The following is a 19,236-nucleotide window of genomic DNA, read 5'->3' on the forward strand; positions in this document are numbered from 1 at the left end:
GGGGAAGACTTAAGTAACAGCAGAAAGAACTAACAGAGAGAATCAGCACTTGCTGTGGCTCTCAAGAAAGGCCACCAGATTGTACCATTCAGACTCATTTAGCTTTCCTTGCCTACGCAGACTATGCCGTGTGAAAATTTGTCTTCTCTTGATCCTTTTGAGCTTCAGACTTTTGAATCTGCTCCGGAGAGATATAACTTCTCCAAACAAAGCAGGTTCTCATCTATCCAGACCTATAAAAAAAGTGAACGCTCCCAGAAGCAGCACATGAGAGAGGTAATGGATTGATTCCACTTTCAGCTCTGGAGGATGCGGTGCGGCGGCTTGCTTGTTTTTATTTCCCGCGGCCCGTCTGATGCTGAGGGATCGGTTTTACCTTCGCTGAAATTGCAGCTGAGCCGAGCTCGAACCACGACGGACAAATATCATAAGTACGGGTTATAACTGTTGGGCCGACTTTCCATCTCGCCGCTATTAGAAATATTTCTGGCAGAAAACCAATACCATTTCATCGCCCATTTCTCCGCTATATAATGATAATAGCTTAAGCCCTTTCCCATCAACACCTCATATCTCACGGCTAATCGTAAACCCCACTCCACTCTTCCGAAAGGCCGCCATTTGTCTCGGACCACAAGACGATGACATTCTCTGAAATGTACAGATTTGATAAATCACCCCAAACAATCGTTGGATTCGCCTCTCGCTGCAGATCACAGACTTCTGGGTTAGTTAATAGACCTGGGAGTTTATTTGTGAATGTAGGCGGCAGCGTGGGATGGACGCAAAACAAAGACGCAGAACTGCTATAAATACCTTTACGTAACTGAGCTTACCGAGCTGAGGAAGTACAAAAGCTCAGAGTGCTTTGAGAAGCATGCTGATCAGAGAGATGAGGTGTATTGTATGTCTATTTTGGTTCAAGTACAATGATGAGAATATTTATAAATCCCTTAGTAATATAGAACCCTCGGTTTACCCATAAATGGATGACACCAAACTCAAATGTGCATGGCCTCATATTCTTTAGGTAAGGGGTCAAAGGTCAATTTTCCTACTGACGACGATTCATTAACTGTGTCAGTCTTAATGAAAGTATACCTTTCAGTTGTCTAAATGAATTCATTGGTTATCAGGGCCCCGCCAGGGGCAGGCAAAGGGGGCAGAAGCCCTGAGTATTTTCTGTAAATCTCAGTTTTTTTACGGTTCTTGTTTACCGACATTCAAAATATCTTCTTTTGTCTTCTACAGAAGCAAGAGAGCTATACAGGTGTAAAATGACAATGAATAAATGACGACTGAATTTTTTGAGTTGAAATAGGTTTGTGAAAGTGCAAAACTTAAAATCTAAACATTTGATCGTGTTTTAATACATCCTGTGAATTCAACTATGCCTTAAATAGAACAGAAATGTATTCATAAATCAAACCAACTCTGCTGCTTATTGATATGCGAGTGTGATTTCTCACTGAAACTTCAAGAATGACATCACTTCCTGTGAAATATTTTCACTGTGAATACAAATGCAATACGACAGGTGCAATGCGAAAAGAAAACGTGATGTCTGCCCAAGGGCTCTCTGACCTCGTGCTTGGCACTGGATATCCACATTTCTCTCCACTTCTCCAAGCATCTTCCTCCTGGGCTCGGTGGTAAAATAGGGCGCCTCTGCAAAAGCAAACAAACCCATTTAAAAACACACTGACGTTCAGAAAAGAATGATTTTTCATGGTACTGGAATTCATAAACGGTTTAAAAAATAATCAAGTGATTCCATCAGTGGAAATAAGGAAACATATTTTTCAAAAAATGAGATTTTCATCGAGCGCAGACGGGTGTGGGACATATTCATTCCCTTTTCCGCAGCAACTGAAAGTTTACTGGAGCAAAAGTAATGAATTCATAAGCACTGTCAAAATCAAACTGCTCGGGTTGTGTTGTTAATGTAGTCTTGTGTCTTCGGCATTTGTGATGAGAGTCAGACATGTGGAAGGGTCGCATTAAGACTGAGTGCACTGATGGGCACATTTCATTCACTTTGCTCACTTAATGCACATCATCCTCTACCGAAAAGTCTGGACTTCCTGTAGAGGGACAGATGGCCACTGAGGCTGTACACTCTCATTATCGTGAAGTCTTGCATTATAGATTTCATGGTTATGGAACATCTGTTATGAGCCCATAACAATGAAAATCTCCAATTTGTTATGTTTGCATTATAGCGTATTGCAGAAAGATCCGCAACTCGAAAATGAAAATAATCATTTATTCACACTGATTTTGTTCCAACCACTTTTTAATCTCTTGCTTCTGATTAAACATAAGGAGACAATTGAACATAAGGTACAATGGAAATGAATGGGGACTGGCGCTGTTATGCCTTTAATGACAAAACATATCATACAAATGCCATAAAAGCAGTTCTGATGCCTTACAGCCGCCATGTGTGACAAACTAATCACACAAAGTCAGAACGGTATAAATAACTTTCATTTCTGGGTGAACTGTTCCTTTTATTGAGTTATTTGGATGCTTTAATCTTAAAGTTTGGATGTAGACAAACGGGACTCACAGATGTATTTGACATGATCTATGTAATAGACCAAAATATAATTCTCTTTGTAGTATTGTAAAGATGACACTATGAGAGATTTAGGTTCGAAAAAGCTGTTCGCTTAGAAAAGTCTGCAGCCCATTGAAAAGCTGAAGTGCACGTTTTACACAAATAAGCAGATGAATAAATGCATGTTTTGCAATCTTGAATCTAATTCAGACCGTCACCCAAACAGTCACTAATCTCTTGACTTATGTGCAACGGCGCATTGACAGCGCACATTCATCAATGCTCGGCGCAATATATTCCGGCTGTTACGGATCCGTCACTCTATACATATGTATTGGACTTCACCTGGTGCTCAGAACACCTGTCAGTTCGGCACTCAAATGGACAGCGATTTGAAGTGAAATCATAAATATTTAATAAGCTGTTTAGCTCGATGGGTTTCTGTAGTAACTGTAGAGAGCAACATCTGAGAATCTGTACTGTATGTTGTCTACTCAGTATCTGTGAAAAATCTGCATAGACTGGTGAAATCAATGCGACGCCTACAGCCGAGATATTAAAATCTTTAAGAATCTGCATGCTGCTGTCAACGGCGGTTTGAATGTCGATCGTACTCGCTAAGGGGATGAAGAACTATTTGGGAAATAACACAGTTAATACAGTGGGATATGTGTATCTTCTTTACATGCACAGTTAAATGAATTTGTGATCACGTTTAGTCAGTTAAGCTTACGCTAAATAAGTTAAAAATACCAATAGTTGTCTTTCACAAACGTATTGTTTAGCTTTGGAAGATATATTTTAACCAACTGGAGTCATTTTGTTTATTGGTAGATAAATGACAGCATATGTGACAGCATCTTAATGTGAAACTTTTGTTTGTGTTCAGCTGAAGAAGTTGAAGAGTCAAACGTTTTGAAATGCGTGACATATTTATAATAATCTTAACAATATTTTAATCTCAGAGTGAATGTTTAAATGTCATATCAATTTCTATCATTATGAAACCAGAAAAAGTACACCGTCTTTTTGAAAGAGGACCAAATAATGACGTAAAAGCATCCAATAAGATGCCAAGAGAGCAATTTTCTAAATTCTAGTCAAATGGTGCCAACTTTGAAGATGCTAAAACACACATAGTCTAGTTTTATGTTAAATGATCACAACATAATTCCCACATTTATAATAGTGCTACTCCATAGTTTGAATGAATTTACTATTATTATAAGGTGAAAAAAATCGTAAAGAAAAATTATTGTTTCCGCACAGAGATTGTATTAGTGTGGGAATGAACAATTGTAAGCTATTTCCGTGAACTTTTCCTACACTCTAAAAACAGTTGTGTGAAAAATAACACATTTTACATCTCTGTATTATTTCTCTGTAAATATTAATATTTACAATAAATGATGACGACGATGATTGATATTGTTAATCTGCATTCTAATACCTGAAAATACCACAGTACCTTAGGTTAACAAATGTGTTTTTTAAGAGTCAGGTTAAAATAGATCCATTTGTCTACATTCACTTTTTGCAGCAACTACAAAAAAATCCTTAATTCATTGAACACACACACACACAGAAATGTAGAGACGCATCTTATCATTTGTTATGCATTGAGCAGCAGACAGTACAAAAGCTGTGATAACATTCAGGCCCGTCACTTCTCTCTTTCAAAAGACGACGTGAGGGGTGTTCTGCTATTAAGTAAATCAAATGACTTGAAAATAGGTCTGATGACACATTGGCGGCATGTGTTTGGGGATGATCCTAATGTGTGGCATTACCTGCTGATATTCTCATAGGGCACTGTGACCGATAGCTGTAATGCCTGAGGCTATCCTAAAAGCTCTTGGCTCAGCTAATACAGTGTGTAATTTCAGGTTTTATGCACAGTAATATAGTGCTATATCTATCCGAGCTTCGCTGATATCACTCCCCACTGAGTGGAACCATTAAGACCGGATATTCTCTGTCGGCTACGGCTGTGAAAGCACCGTGTCGGAGAGGAGATATGGGGCTTTTATTGGACGAGGTGTTTTACCTGTGATAGAGAGGAACGCTTTGGCCTCCGCAGGCTTCACGCTGCTGTCCAACAGCGAGGCTTCGCACACGTACATGCCCACGTCGGCGCTGGTGGGGTTGATGATGGTCAAGCGTCGGCCGAAGGAGCCCACGCTGCTGGCTACTTCTACGCCGTTCCTCCGCCACAGCAAACTCAGCTTCTCAACCGGACTGAGGAAAACAGTATGAAATGATATGGCTTTGTAGACTCTGGTCTGAGATGTAGTTGAGTGGTTAAAATATATTTTGAGAAATCCAAGGTTGAAGTCCAAGGTCGGCGAGTAACTGAGAAATTGTAACGGGACTACAGTACTCATGATATTAAAACGTGGTATCTGTAATCTGTTACAATAAAAAACTAAATAATCAGATTACAATTTCAATTAGTAAAAAATATGATTATTATGTGTAAACTAAAGTAATTGTTTAAAATGTGGAAGTATAAGGTGTTTTTGTGCTGTGCAACCAATTTCAATATGCAAGTTAAGGTTTAATAATGCATAAAACATCCCAAAACATTCCCAAATGCTTCTCAGCTTGTTTTATCTACATAGCCTATAAAAATATGACATTAATAATGTATTGTGATAACTGACATGATTACAATCAACAGTAATGACTTAATTTTCATCTTGCAGCCCTCTCTAATAAGTTCCAGTCTTTTAACTGTATATCCTTCTTTGAGCCACCTCAAGACTAGTCTGATGCTGCTTTGCTTCTGTGCATATGTTTTAATTTGTTGCTTTTCTGTTTTATTTACATATGTGATCCTAAAGTAATCCAAAAGCAATCAGACTACATTACTTTTATATTGTGATATTTGGATCACGTTACAGATTACATTTTGTCTTAAGTAATTTGTTTAAGTAACAACGGAAGCCAATGGGGGCCGATGTTGTTTGGTTACCAACATTCTATAAAATGTCTTCTTTAGTGCTCTGCAGAAGAAAGAGAGTTATACAGGTTTGTGATGACATAAGGGGAAATAAATTATGACAGAATCTTGAACCATCCATTTAATGTTCTTGAAATTGGGATGAAATTGTATTTTTGGTGAACCGTTCCTTTAAGAGAGATTGATTGCTGGAGATTGATGACAGTGAACCCTTTAAAGGTAAATGAACATCAAATGAACTGTAGTCATATGAAACAGCTTGTCTCCATATAGATGTACTCACCGTGCATTTGCGATGCACTCCAGCGTGGCCTCGCTCACCCCGGCCACCACTGTTATGTTTCGGGGCGGGATAACAATCACTGGAGCCACGGGGTCTGCTGGGGCATCTGAATCTATCCGGGGCAGAAAAGAGAACTTATGAAATGGCAAAAACCTAATTTGCAGGGGTGTGTTTGAAAAAGCCTTAATTTGAAACCCTATAATGTGAAAAATGTATGTTTCAACTCAAAAATATAAAACAACAAATCTCAAATGTGAGTGTATTAATCTACACTTTATTACTGCCGTGCAACAGAGAGATGGAAAATTCATCTCTATGTGTCGTATGCCCGGCTAGCACACGATATTTTGAATAATTAATCTTTTGGCACCGGTCCTGTGGCACGCTTCAAACGGTCGGGTTCTCCCTCCCCACCCCCTCATTTTACTGTTATGCTAAATCACTCTTGCATGAAAATATGCTTTTTACATTTTTAAAATGACCCAAGCATATCTCTCCTCTAATTGTAAAAAATGTAAGACTGCCTATTAAATTGGCTTCATCCATTCAAAGAGGAAATTAGAGAATATCTAAAATATTGAAATCATATGATAATGAGGATTTAAATAACTAAGTCGAATGCTCGAATCCAGCCTTTGATGTTAAATTTGACGAAATGCATGAAGGGGAGGCTGAACTGAACTTCATTTACTTCCTGAAAGTTTGGTGCCTTTTCAAAAATATTCAACTTCATGCGATACTACGGGCGTCCTTAAAGAGATGGTCCCTTCCAATTAATGAAAGAGTATGAGATGATTTATTAAATATGAGGCAGAAAGTGCACATTCAGGATGGTGGGATCCGCATCCTGAAAACCTCATATTGGTCGCCCACTAATCTTAATATTGGTTATGTCGAAGGAGATTACAGTCTGGAATTGTATGATGTATCACGAAAATATTTTCAAAGGTCACTTTTAAAGAATGCATATTGCGTTATGATTCATGTGTATACTCTTATAAGTTTAAGCAAATATTACAGTATTGAAGGGCTAGCGTCTCATTGAACTCTCCTTGAGATAATGTAGAAAGACCAAGTTTTCTCAATGATACTGAAAAACTAAATAGTTTAATAATGTCAATAACTTATTAAAACAACACATTTTGCTGGTTTTTGGATTTTAATAACAACTGCTCTCTAAATACAAAGTAAATCAATTCTCACACATAACAAAGTCAAATTTAATTTAAGTTTCAAACACACTGTAAGGAAAAATCCAGTAATAAAATGTGTTTCTAAGTAATCCTCCAGCGGGCTTTCATGTCTGTCACAGAAGAGAGCAAAACAGATTGCGTGGTGCATGTGGGCCTCCCTCCATCCCTCTGTATTTACAGATGGGCTAACCCTTTGCAAAACATTAAGATATTATTGAAAAACTCATATTTGTTTTTCGAGCACTGATAGGGTAAATCCTGTGGCGTGATCGCATGTGAAGCGTGAAGTGTTTCGTGAGATCTGATTGGCAGGCGCCGAGCCTCTTTCCTCTTGTCGCTTACTTCTGCTTCAATGCATAAGTTTCCTCACCTGTGGCCATGAGAGGCAATAATCTGAGTGAAATCCTCAGGGATCATAGTACACAATTCCCTCTTTTACCACTAGACAGCTATTGTTTGTTCAAAAAGTGACCTAGAAACAGTTTTCTGAAAGCCTGTTTTAGTAAACTGGGTTATTCTGTTTTGTACTCTATCTATGTAAATTGTATTTCGAGTTTATGAATATTAGGTTACGTTATCTGCTTGTTTGCGTACGTCTGTTATCTCGGTCGGGTCTTGTCCTCAAATAATTGAAGTTAGAAACGTCCCTGACCTGCCGAATGTGTTCTTTGAAAGGCTAGCATTGGTTATCGAGTGAGGGCAATGCTTTGCGTTACTACCAATTATTTTGCCACCCAGGCACACTCTTCAGTGATTTCTCCCAAATTGTACCAAAATAATCTACAATTTACCAGTCTTCATATTTATTTTAACATATCAGCAGCTTGTAAATCAACAATTTCCCATGAACTCCAACTGTGTGGTAGTGTTTTTTATAGAACAGGTACTGCCAATGAGATATCCATTTAATTAAACCAATTCCAGCTCTCTGAACCCGTAGGCTCTCCAAGACATTTCATACAGCAGAACAGAAGTTACAGCAGTACTAATGGTTTTCTCTGAGTAATGACTGACATTCTGTTTTAGCTAATGCACCATAAAGAGAAGCAATTTTTTCTGTTTGTTTTTCTAGAGTGTCTTACCATGTGATCCACGGTACTTCTTGTTCGCTGTCCGGCAGCAAGGCAAAAACACAAAGACCAGCCAACACAGTGAATTTACAGTATGCATGTATATGTGTTGTATGATGACAAGTCATGCGTGTTCCTGCATACCGAACATATTTTAGAGACGTGGGTCTTGTTCAGAACAAAAAGGGGGGATTTTTTTAATCAGGACAATTTGGGATCAGGACCCATTGGGAGTCTATCTGTCTGATAGAGAAATGGCTTCCGCCTCTTCTGATTGGACGGTTGAAAAACCGCCTATGCCAATTTGGAAATGCCCAATAACTAAGAAGTGTGCTGCCCCCCTAGAGAGAAATGGGCTACCGCCTTTTTTGATTGGACGGTTGAAAATGCCTATCCTAATTTGGAAACGCACAATAAATGAGAAATGGGCTTCCGCCATTTTGAATTGGATGGTTGAAAACCACCTATCCCAGTTTGAAATCGCACACTATTTGACAAACGCTCCGTGTTCTGAATAAAACTTTACTTTGTTTTTGCTAAACAATCCAAATCCAAAATCAGATGCCGTGGTAGGTAAACACTGGTGTTGACCCAGGATCAACAAAAGGAACATGTCCTACTTATGTAAATCACACTAAGCCTACAATTTATATACTGTGTGGACGAACTCCGATAGCAAGATCATAAATATGATAAAAGAGATTACGCCGCACAATTCTACTACATACTGTACACCTCTTTATTTGGGCCAGTTTGTACAGCACCAAGTCAACCCTGAGACTCAAATAGAGATAATGTACAAGTACATGACCTACAGTTAATTGCTTCTGAGATGCCAAGGAACGTACCGGAACAGGCTCTCAAGGCTGAACAGAACGGGGAGAGAATAAATAGCAGCAGAGGGGGTGAAGACGTCCTTGTTTTCCGCCCCTAAATCTGCCGTACCCCTAATTCACACCATGGCTAATGAATTCTTGCGATGCGTAAAAAGGTGATCTGATCAGACAACTATTAAATAAAAAAGAAAAACTTAAGGAGAACAGCTGGCAGACTGACGGGCAAGCTATAAAAAATTCAGCGATCTGGGACCGGGCAAACTTCAAGGCACATGTAGGAGTCTCCTCAGAAGCTACTGTCACACAAACAGGGCCAGATCGGCATCCGAGGGAAAATGTGAGGGAAAAATATGTGCATTTGTAGATAATAATGCTGTAAAATGAGAGAGGATAAACACTAACAGCGGCGATCCGTCTGAATGCTCAAGACACAGATTTTTGTTTCGTTTCTATTGCCGCTCAGACATCTCAACAGCTGAGACTTGGGAATTTGAGGCCTGCTTGACATGCAGAACCTGTGGGTCTATTAAATGAACCAGCACTGGGAGGCTTCGGCACAAGCGTGTTCCATAATTTATGTTCTGTGAGGGAATTTTTCCTTTATAACTATTACAAATAACAAAATACAAGACAACATTTCAAATATGTGCTTTCCTTGCGACAGATGAAACCTGAAAGGCAAACTCCTGTTACTGTCGCTCTGACCTCATCCACACCTCACATTGACAGCAGCTGTGTGCTTTCAGACATGATGTGTTGTTTCCAGGTTAAGGTGAGCTGCTGGCAGGTGTTGGCTTGGAAATAAAGACAGAAGTGTGGTTATTCTAGTGCTTGTCAATGGTACCAAGTGGGTTGAGATCCTTGCGGGCCTGTACTGTTTGTGTCTTGTCACTTGTTTTGCCCGTTGAGGGAGTGAGGGGGCCACGTTGTCCCCTGGGGACAGAGGTTGATTCTCAGGCTCTATTTAGACACGCTCCACTTAAATGGATTTGAACAGGATTTGTGTCCCGGACTCCTGTGTGTATGTGAGGGCTTTATCCATATTCAATGTTAGTTTTGTTTGTCTTCACAGGCAATCACAATAGCTATGTGGCCTTTACTCCATCTTTCTCACATTTAACACTTTGGGGACACATGAACGGACCAGTGCCACGCTACCTTAATGCTTTCGACGTGATGGTTCAATGCGGGCTCCTGAGAAATAGTGGAACGCTTGTTTGGAAAATAAGAACTCTGTCTTCATTTACTTGCCCTCAAATTGTTCCAAACCAACTTTTTTATGTCCACGTTGTTCTAAACAAGGGTTTAAAATGACATCAGGGCTTTGTAAATGAGGACAGAAAAGCACTGTTTTGAGTCATCTTTCCCTGCTAGCGGTAAAAAAATACAGTCAGTGCTACGTGACCTTTTTTTGCATTTTCACAAAATTGTATGAATATACTTCATGAATATATTCCATCTTTGTTTGTTCCTTTCTGACCTCTCAATGTTGGCATGTTTCTTCAAAAATACAACATTTTAAACAAAAAGCAAAGACCATATGTCATTCAGAACCACAATCAAACATAAAATGATATTTGCTGCTTAGAGATCCGAAGATGCTGTTCACTTACAGAAGATGTGTAACAGTGCCACCTACCATGAAAAGTCAGATAAAAGGGATAGTTCATCCAAAAAATTAAAATTCTGTAATCATTTACTCACTCTATTGTCATTTAAAACCCGACTTTCTTCCTTCAACAGAACACAAAAGAAGATATTTTAAAGTGGTTTCCTTTTCTGCCAGTATGTCCTACGAAGGACGTCTCGTTTGATTCTAAGTTGAGAATCCTCCGTATACCTCATCCTTTAGAGGATGAAACCTCTGGAGGGCACAAGAAAACAGCTTATAGAAACGAGACACAGCTATTGACGGAGAGGAAGCAAGATCAATTCTTCTCGAGGGAGTTTCGGAAGCATACATTTGCGCCGCGCCACCATGTGTACCGGGGTTTTTCTGTTTTTCATCAAGCAACATCTGTCAGGAGTGACTTTAGACGTTCACTTGGCTCATCAATGAAAATCGCTTGGGTACGAATGTCGAAAAACGGCGATAAGAGCGCACGATCACCGTCCCGGTGATTTCAAGCTTTGAGACATCATCATCAACTTTCTTAAAGCGTGTTCAGGTCGCATGTGGTAGGTGTAGGACGTGGGCAAATTAGTTTGAGCTGTGCCAGCTCACTTTGAATTTCACATTTTAGACATGCCCTTTTATTATTTCCCCCAAATGAGAGACAGAGCTTCAAAGTAACGGCTGACTGAAGACTCCAGTCTCAGAAACAATGTTGAGTACACTTCACCTCAGCCTCTTTTTTTGAATCAGGAGGTTGAAAGAATATTTGATCCTAGTTTGGTGAAAAACATCAAACTTTGTTGGACAATATCAGCTCATTTCCGGCTGTCGATAGAGCAACAAACACAAAATGCAGAACTTAGGATATTGTGGGAATGATCTACACAATACTACACTAGTAGATCAAATATCACGAGTTTGAAGTGGTTTGAAATGTTTTTATGTAATTAAAAGTGAATTGTGCTAATGTTCCAAACCCCTGAAAAGCACTTTTTCTATTTTTAGGCTGGTCTGTGGGTGTAGAGGCTTTGAAAATACAACATTAAGGATTTATGGCTGTCTAACAACACAAAGAAGTTGGAAACCACACTTGCTTTGCTTTTACATGCCTTGCTTTTGTGTCAAACTTCAGATTCAATTCCAGTCCAATTTCAAACTACATTTGGAAACCAAAAATGCAATTGGCCATTTGGTCCTCCCCATTCTTGAGTACTTGATAATAAAGAAATCTAAATAAGAAAAAAGTCTCTCTCTCTCTCTCTCTCTCTGGGTCAAGCGAGACAATTTTTTCTTATAAAAGCAAACCCCGTCCGCTAAACTACTGTCAATCCACAGGTTTCCCCTGGGTATGCAATATGAATTTGATAAAACTGTAAATGTGAAATATGTAGGTCTTGTGTCACCTACACAGAATCCTTTCATTAAATAAATCATACCGATATTCTTTCTCTTTGCTTCTCTCTTTCATGTTAATGGATCTCTCTTTCCGAGCAGACCCCACTCAACACGCATTTGAGGTTCTAGACTCTCGCGCGAGGTGTAAAAAGCCTGAAGTATTGTTAAAGCTTTTGTCAGGCTTGTTTGGGCCAAGTAACATACTGCATTAGCTCTGGCCGGCGAACAATGGATTGAGTTCACAGAACTCATTAAAATTGAAGACTCTGAAAGAGCTCTCCTCAAGTCACATCGCCTCTGCTGTCACTGATGGTACTAGGGCTGCACGGCATTCTCGGCTTGCAAACTCATTTTATTCGATTGACACTTGCAGTTCTTTGTAATGCAGATGAATGAACGATAAATTAAGTGATTGGCGATCTGGTTGGTTCACATGAGCTACTTCATATTGTTATATTTGTTAATATCGATATTTTAATTTGTTGTCTATACAGGACAATCAAATCTAAAATCTCATCTTTATAGGCCACGGGTATATCTGCCTTGTCATTAAGTATATGCATTAACTACAATATCACCCATCAAAGCAACTAATCTCCCTTTTGGCGTCCTACAGGTCATGCAGTTTTTTCCTCGTCGTCGAAAGAATGGTGAGAAAACAACAGCTCACCGAACGTCATACATGCCGCTGACGCACGACGACCTTATCAAAGCTCCTTGTCAATCAACCAGAGAAGCAGCCAGAGGGCCGACCCTAAACTTCAAAGATGGGCGGCATTTCACCTGGAAGAAGGGCACAGAGAGGGGCTCGAGGCGGCGCGGCATTGCGGGCAGGGCGAGACAAAACACAATGCTTTCTGATGTGCCTCTGCCGTAATTCGCTTTATTAAAGCCCTCCGTTGGAGAGAGAGTGAACTCACCAGGTGTAAATAAGCGTCTAATTGGATAGTAAAATAATTCTCAGTCACCGAGCATGTTAATCAAAGCAGGTGAGGACACTTTTTCCCAATTAATGGTTTAATTATGCTGCTGCAGTGGGAAAGCGTGTCGTTCCGCTGGGGTCAGAAACGCACAAAAAACCTGCACGGTATCTCCTCGCTGCTTTGATCAAAGGCTGGAAGTAAAAGTGCCTTCCTTTCAGACTTCAGCTGAATAAATGTTTGGCAGCTGGCCATGTCAAATGAATGCGTGCTTGTCCATTTATCCAGAAAGGGGTCTTGTCATTTAAAATGTGCTAGAATGTCTGTGAAATAATGAGAACACAGACTAGTTTTGCACAAATTAATTAGTGCACATCGATGTCTTTGACAAGAGAATGCAGGATTCGGGATAGCAATGGAGTCAGATGCATTGCAAAAAAATATTTCTCAAATCATACAAAGAATTTCCATCCATGATTCAGACCGACTGTAGCTCAAATGGGTGTTTTTTCATCTTTGTCCGATCAATAACGAATAACTGTGTATTCGGTCATCAGTGACGTAGTACAGTACACACAGTGTGTGAGATATTAAAGTTTCTGTGACTAATATGAACTAACAATGAACAAAAGAGTATTTTCAGCATGAATTCTTCTTTGTTTATGTTAATGTCAATACAACTATTCTTGTTCATGGCGCATTAACTAATGTAAACAGTTATAGCTTTTGATATAAGAAATGTATGATTAAATGTTGAAATGAACATAAACTGAGATCATAAATGCTGTCGAAGTATTGTTCATTGCTAGTTCATTGCTAATGAATTAAGTTACTAATGTTAACAAATACAACTTTATTGTAAAGTGACATTCAAACTTAAACACACTGTATGTAAACTTCAAAATAAATAAAAAACACTAAATGACTACCCTTAAGTTGGAGTGCATTCTTTTCAAAGTTTCCTTGCAAATTTTTTATAATATTAGTAAAACAATTTGAGGAAAAAGTTGAAATGACAAACTGATCTTTGCTTTAATGTCAGCATGCTCTTGAGCTGGCAATGATTCATGTGACCCTCATATGATGTCAGAAGGTTCCAAAGAGCGTCTCGTGCGCTTCAATTAAACAAAGAAAGTCTGACCTTTATACAAAGAAGTTAATAAGGCCAGTGTCACAAATTTACTGACAGAAGAAATCCTGCACACATCTTCATTTAAAATATCTCAAAATAATCTTAATTTGTGTCTATTTCCATCTTGAAATAATAAAAATAGATATCATCATGCTGGAGATACAGTATATCTGGGCCACCATTGACCACCATAGTAGAAAAAATGACAAGGGTAGTCAAAAGTGCCCCAGAACGGTTTGCTTGTATGAATTCTTCAAAACATCTTCCTTTGTGTTCAACAGAACAAAGACATTTATACAGATTTGGATCAACTCAAGGGTGAGTAAACAATGACAGAATGGACGCACAAGTGTTTCCTCAAATGGATTTGGAACTGACTCAATGTCCCACAATAAACAACAAGTGTAAATATAAGCTAAGACGTAAATGAACTGTATGCTTTTTCCTGCAGTTACATTATGTCACGGTGTGTTTACTCGACCCGTGTGCTTTCACGACCTTCAACTACAAGACGCTAAGACTCCGTCATCACTGATATGAAGAGCTGTGCACTGTAAAACCAGACTGAGGGATAGTGTAACTCCTGGAACATGAACCCGCGGTGCTCAGGATCTGCGGAGAGACCCGGGCTTATATGTTACACTCCCTCAACACCAATCTCCAGTGTCAGAGGTCCTCCTGTAGTCACCTCACTAGGCACATCATTACGCAGTTCTGTCTTCCGGCGTGGATGATTCTGAGCCTACCGGGTTGGAAATTAAGTTACACGGGTACCATGGAGCGAGGTGCTTCGACCTCTGGCTTTCTGCTTATGGTCTTATCTGTACAGCGAAATCTCAAAGTTTTCTTATAATTAAAGCGGATCATTAAAGTAATACAAGAAAGCAAAGGCTTAAGCCTGCCTACAGAGTAAAAAGCGGTGTGCAAAAACCTCATTAAAGTCTGTGTTTGTTGTGCCAGATCAGGTGATACTGTCTGTAATACCACAAGCCTTTGCTAAATCAGGTAGTCTGGGAAAGTTGCAAAGCTAGATTAAATCACTATCAGAATTTACACAAAGTTGATTGGTGGTAGAATGATGCAGTGATCTCTTAGACTCTCTTTAATTAACACGGTGCTTATATTTTGCAAACAAAACGTATATTATTGTATCCGAATAATGTTCCATCGCCCAGTTTTTCTCTCATGATACTCAACACAGATATCCCAGCTAAAACCTGAGATCCAAATCCTCGCCTAGTCCTCCCTATGCTATAAACCAATCATGAGAGCAAGAGGGAATGCTGACAGACATGACAAACCGCTCTCTGCTCTTTCCTGAGCTGCTGTGAGGAGGAATGTCTCATCCGGCCGTGGAGCGAGAGGCTGGACTCTCGTTCAGCGAGAGGTTAATGATCCAGCAGTCAAAAGGCCACTCCCATGAGACACGGAGGGAGATTAGCACTCTGCGGTCGTGTGGACTGAGCTTTAGAAATGAAGGCTGTCTGTCACGTTCACAGAGCGCACACAATGACGGGAGGGCACAGGATTTCCTGCATAACTGCTGACGGCATAGCTGTTGTACCCGAGGGGCACGTCGGAGGCACCAGAGACACTGGTGTCGGCCTTCTGCCGCACGGCACATGAGTAAGAGGAAATGGGGGAAACCCAACCATCCCATGCATAGAAACACAAGACTACGGAAAAAAAAATTCTCGTTTCTCTTTTTTCAAAGTGATCAAAAGTAGTATTGCGACTGTACTTTTGAATAAAAAGTGGTATTTTAAAGGACAGATATTGCAACGGTTGTACTTAAGGTGACACTAACAAAACGCCATCTTTATTGGACTTGTTGCCATGGTAGCATCATGTTTTTTGGACTTCTATGACGGTTATAGTAAGGCTTTCTTTGGTTTGGTTCTTTTGGGTTTTCTCTTTAGAAATCTAGCAAATGTTGTGTCTATATGTTTCTATAACTATAACCTACTATACCATATGACTTTAGCTCAATCCAAGTGGACTGCGTGCAGAATTACAAATATTTTATAAACTATCAAATAATCCAACATAATGAATACAACTAAAATCTGCAAAAATTAAAATTTAAATGAAAAGAAAGTGAGATCATATTTCTTTGGTGAAAATATATTGCTGAGCAATCACTCATTTCTTTTTCCTTCCACCCACTGTAAAATTACCCAAACCACTTTGCATAATTCTATTTTTCCTAAAGATGAATGAGTCTTTAGTGTTAAGATCAAACATGAATCATTCTTAGCATAAAGGCCACAGCAGGGGTGTCTTTATGCTCTATAAGACGCCCTGAATCTGATGCTACTTTTAAAAGTTAATTGTACTTTAATTGCTCTGTCCTGCGCCAATATTACAACAGCCGAAATGTTGCACGCTTAACAAATGCATGTAAAATGACCAACACCCATTAGCATATGAGCTCTCACAAATTGCCAGTCCAAAACAGTGCCGATTCCAGGAACTCAGTGCCATCAGCATCTCCGCATACAGTCGGCAAACATTTTATTATTCTTTTGGCCTTGGGTTGCAATCTGATGGTAAATGCAGACTCTTTTTGGTAAGTGCTCCTTCATATTGTGGCTGCATTAACATTCATTGTTTAGATGGCATCGCAAGATGGCTTTTGGCAATTTGCTATAGAGGTGATTCAGACAGACAGAGTAATGAAGAATGATACACATCATCTTGAAAATACATAGTGTAAACAGCAGAACTGGTGCCAGCTAAGCTTCTGACTGCCTATAATGCTTCAGTTTGTCAAGGAGTTTGTGAAAATGTCTGGCCGGTGATTGTGTTTATGTTTAGCTTACTGTACTATGACTCAGCATAAGAGCCACTTCATCCACAAAATATAACAACTAATAGATGGTTTCATCTGAGGCATGCACGTTGCCATGGTTACGTGCCAGGCCCGCGGTTAACCATTTACTCCCCAATAACCAATTTCAGTTTATTTTTAAGGAAAAAAACATCGCTATTGTAGTTTAAATGATAATTCAATACCACATACATGTTTTTTTAAAAAGCACCAGCAACATTTAAAAAAGTACAATAAAAACACATATAAAAAGTCCACACAGATATAAGATTGGGTTCATCCCATATTGTCTCGTCTGTATTGCTGTGAGACTTTTGCGCAAATGTTGCCATAAAAAAGTTAGAAGACATGTTATTACCGGGAACAGCATTGCCGACTTTTTCTGAGAATGAAAAGTTTGTTATCATTGCTTCCAGGCGCGTCTATTAGACACAAAACAAGCCGTCTGAATGAGGCTCGACTTTAACAACACGCGGTTGTATATGAAAGCGAGGCATATGCGTATATATATATATTCCACCCCATTCCATTCTGATGTTAGAATGATGCTCCCTGCATATGCAAACACTTCACTTCAATGCCCCTGCCATCTGGTTACTATCCATGAAATAGAATGCTACTGTGGATGTACAAAAATGATTGCAGTGACACTTTGAGGCTCAGCACCACTGCAATAAAAGCCGGTAGAGACCCTGGCGCGCAGTGTGAATCGGGCTAAAAAGATGGCTGTTTATTTTTACATCACAATCGCTCCACATTGGAGTTACATAAAGGAGATATCTCCGACACACCAGCCCGCCACGAATTCCTCATTTACATGCGCCGTTTGTTGTGGTAGGGAGGCGAAACACGCAGACTTTCCTGTAAACAGCCTCAACCACTGTACAACCGTGACCTACTTCAGTAAATACGACTGCCGAGCTGACAGGTGATTACGAGCGACTTAACTAACTCGTGCTGAACGCTACCTTGAATGCTAACGGAAACGCATGATATCATATCGACATCCAAGGACAGACCCGCTGGCTGAAGCAGTTGGACCGTCTTGTGTTCTGAAGTGATGTCTGTTTTGATTATCTTCCCAAAACAAATCTGATATTTTCATTGCTGGCATGCAAACGGTAGCTCAGTATCTGATCGGCACATATTTACAGGCCCGGCTTTTGGCAAGGCTTGTGTGACTGTTGATTTAATTATGTTTACTCGTCGCTCCTACTGTTTGCTAGAAAATGCAGTGTCATTGAATTAGGATATTATTATTGTTATTTTCAATGCCGGCGTCACACGGGAGGGAGGAATTGTATGCAAATGCATGGCCTTTGGTTGTGGGTCACAGGCTGGGGACTGCGGATGCTGTGCTGAGCATATCTGCCTTTGAGTTGACGGTCTCATTTAAAAACTCAATTATGTTCGTGCAATGCATGTCTATGAATGCGTCTTGCCGCTAAAATTGTATTTCACCCCGTGCTTCTGAGGCCAGAAAGAGGGAGACACAACTCATGTGGTTTTTAAAGATATGATTACACAAGACTAGAAATGGTAAGATACCTTCCACAAACGTTCCGAAACTGAAGTCGAAAAGGCGTATGTGACCCTGTCTGTGAAAATCAGGCTAATGCCTCATGATCTAATTAACATTTGTAGCACCAGTTTGGTTTTAAACATAAATCTCCCTATAACTTTACATATCAAGATATCAAGGTCATATTTTCCCATTGATTTTATGTAGAAAACAGTTAATCACAAAAACAAACTTCAGCTGGGTTTCATGGTCAAGGTAACATATTTTAAATTCGTTTTTGAAACGTTGGCGTTTTATAAAAGCTATATTTGGTTTTACTTTACAACAACAGCATTCAAGCTCCAACAATATGTTCTATAAAATAACAACTGTATTGAAACAACTGTCATGTGGGGGTCAATGCTAATAAATAAAATGTTCGCTTTGAACAAATATCATTTTTTATTTTAAACTATGACCTTAAGAAAACAAGTATCACAATATAGTGATATTAAAAAACATGATTATCAATATGGTGTTACATGTCCAGTGTATGATATTCAGCGGCATCTACCAGTGAGGTTGCGAATTGCAACCGATGGCTTATTCCACCTTTTCTTCCCTACGGTGGCTGAAACAAAACAAAAATGTCTTCAGGTTTTCACTTCTTTGCCGAAGGAGATCACATTTACAAAACACGCTCTGTAGAGCAGTTTGTCCTTTTAGGGCTACTGTAGAAACAACATGATGAATTGCATGTAAGGGGACCCGAGGTCAATGTAGATAGAAATAGCTCATTCTAAGATAATTAAAACACAACGCTTCATCATGTAAGGTCTTCATACACATCTGAACACATAGTTATGTATAATATATTGCATTTCTGTCATTAGATCATCCCAAAAATTACACACAGCAGGTTTTACAGAACATAAT

At 39.4% G+C, this 19,236-nt stretch overlaps 1 protein-coding gene across 2 annotated transcripts in view; it reads right to left on the bottom strand.

Moving 5' to 3' along the window:
* The window catches only part of sdk1a (sidekick cell adhesion molecule 1a), a 226,678-nt gene that overhangs the window by 72,831 nt on the left and 134,611 nt on the right, over nucleotides 1-19,236 (bottom strand). For both annotated transcript variants that reach the window (XM_079456077.1, XM_079456076.1), the window contains exons 6-8: nucleotides 5,809-5,920; nucleotides 4,611-4,801; nucleotides 1,585-1,668 (exon numbers count right to left, since the gene is read on the bottom strand). In XM_079456077.1, the coding sequence (XP_079312203.1) occupies nucleotides 1,585-1,668; nucleotides 4,611-4,801; nucleotides 5,809-5,920 (387 nt within the window). The remainder of the gene's footprint in view (nucleotides 1-1,584; nucleotides 1,669-4,610; nucleotides 4,802-5,808; nucleotides 5,921-19,236) is intronic.

Source organism: Barbatula barbatula (assembly GCF_947034865.1).
Source record: "Barbatula barbatula genome assembly, chromosome: 5".
NCBI lineage: Eukaryota > Metazoa > Chordata > Actinopteri > Cypriniformes > Nemacheilidae > Barbatula > Barbatula barbatula.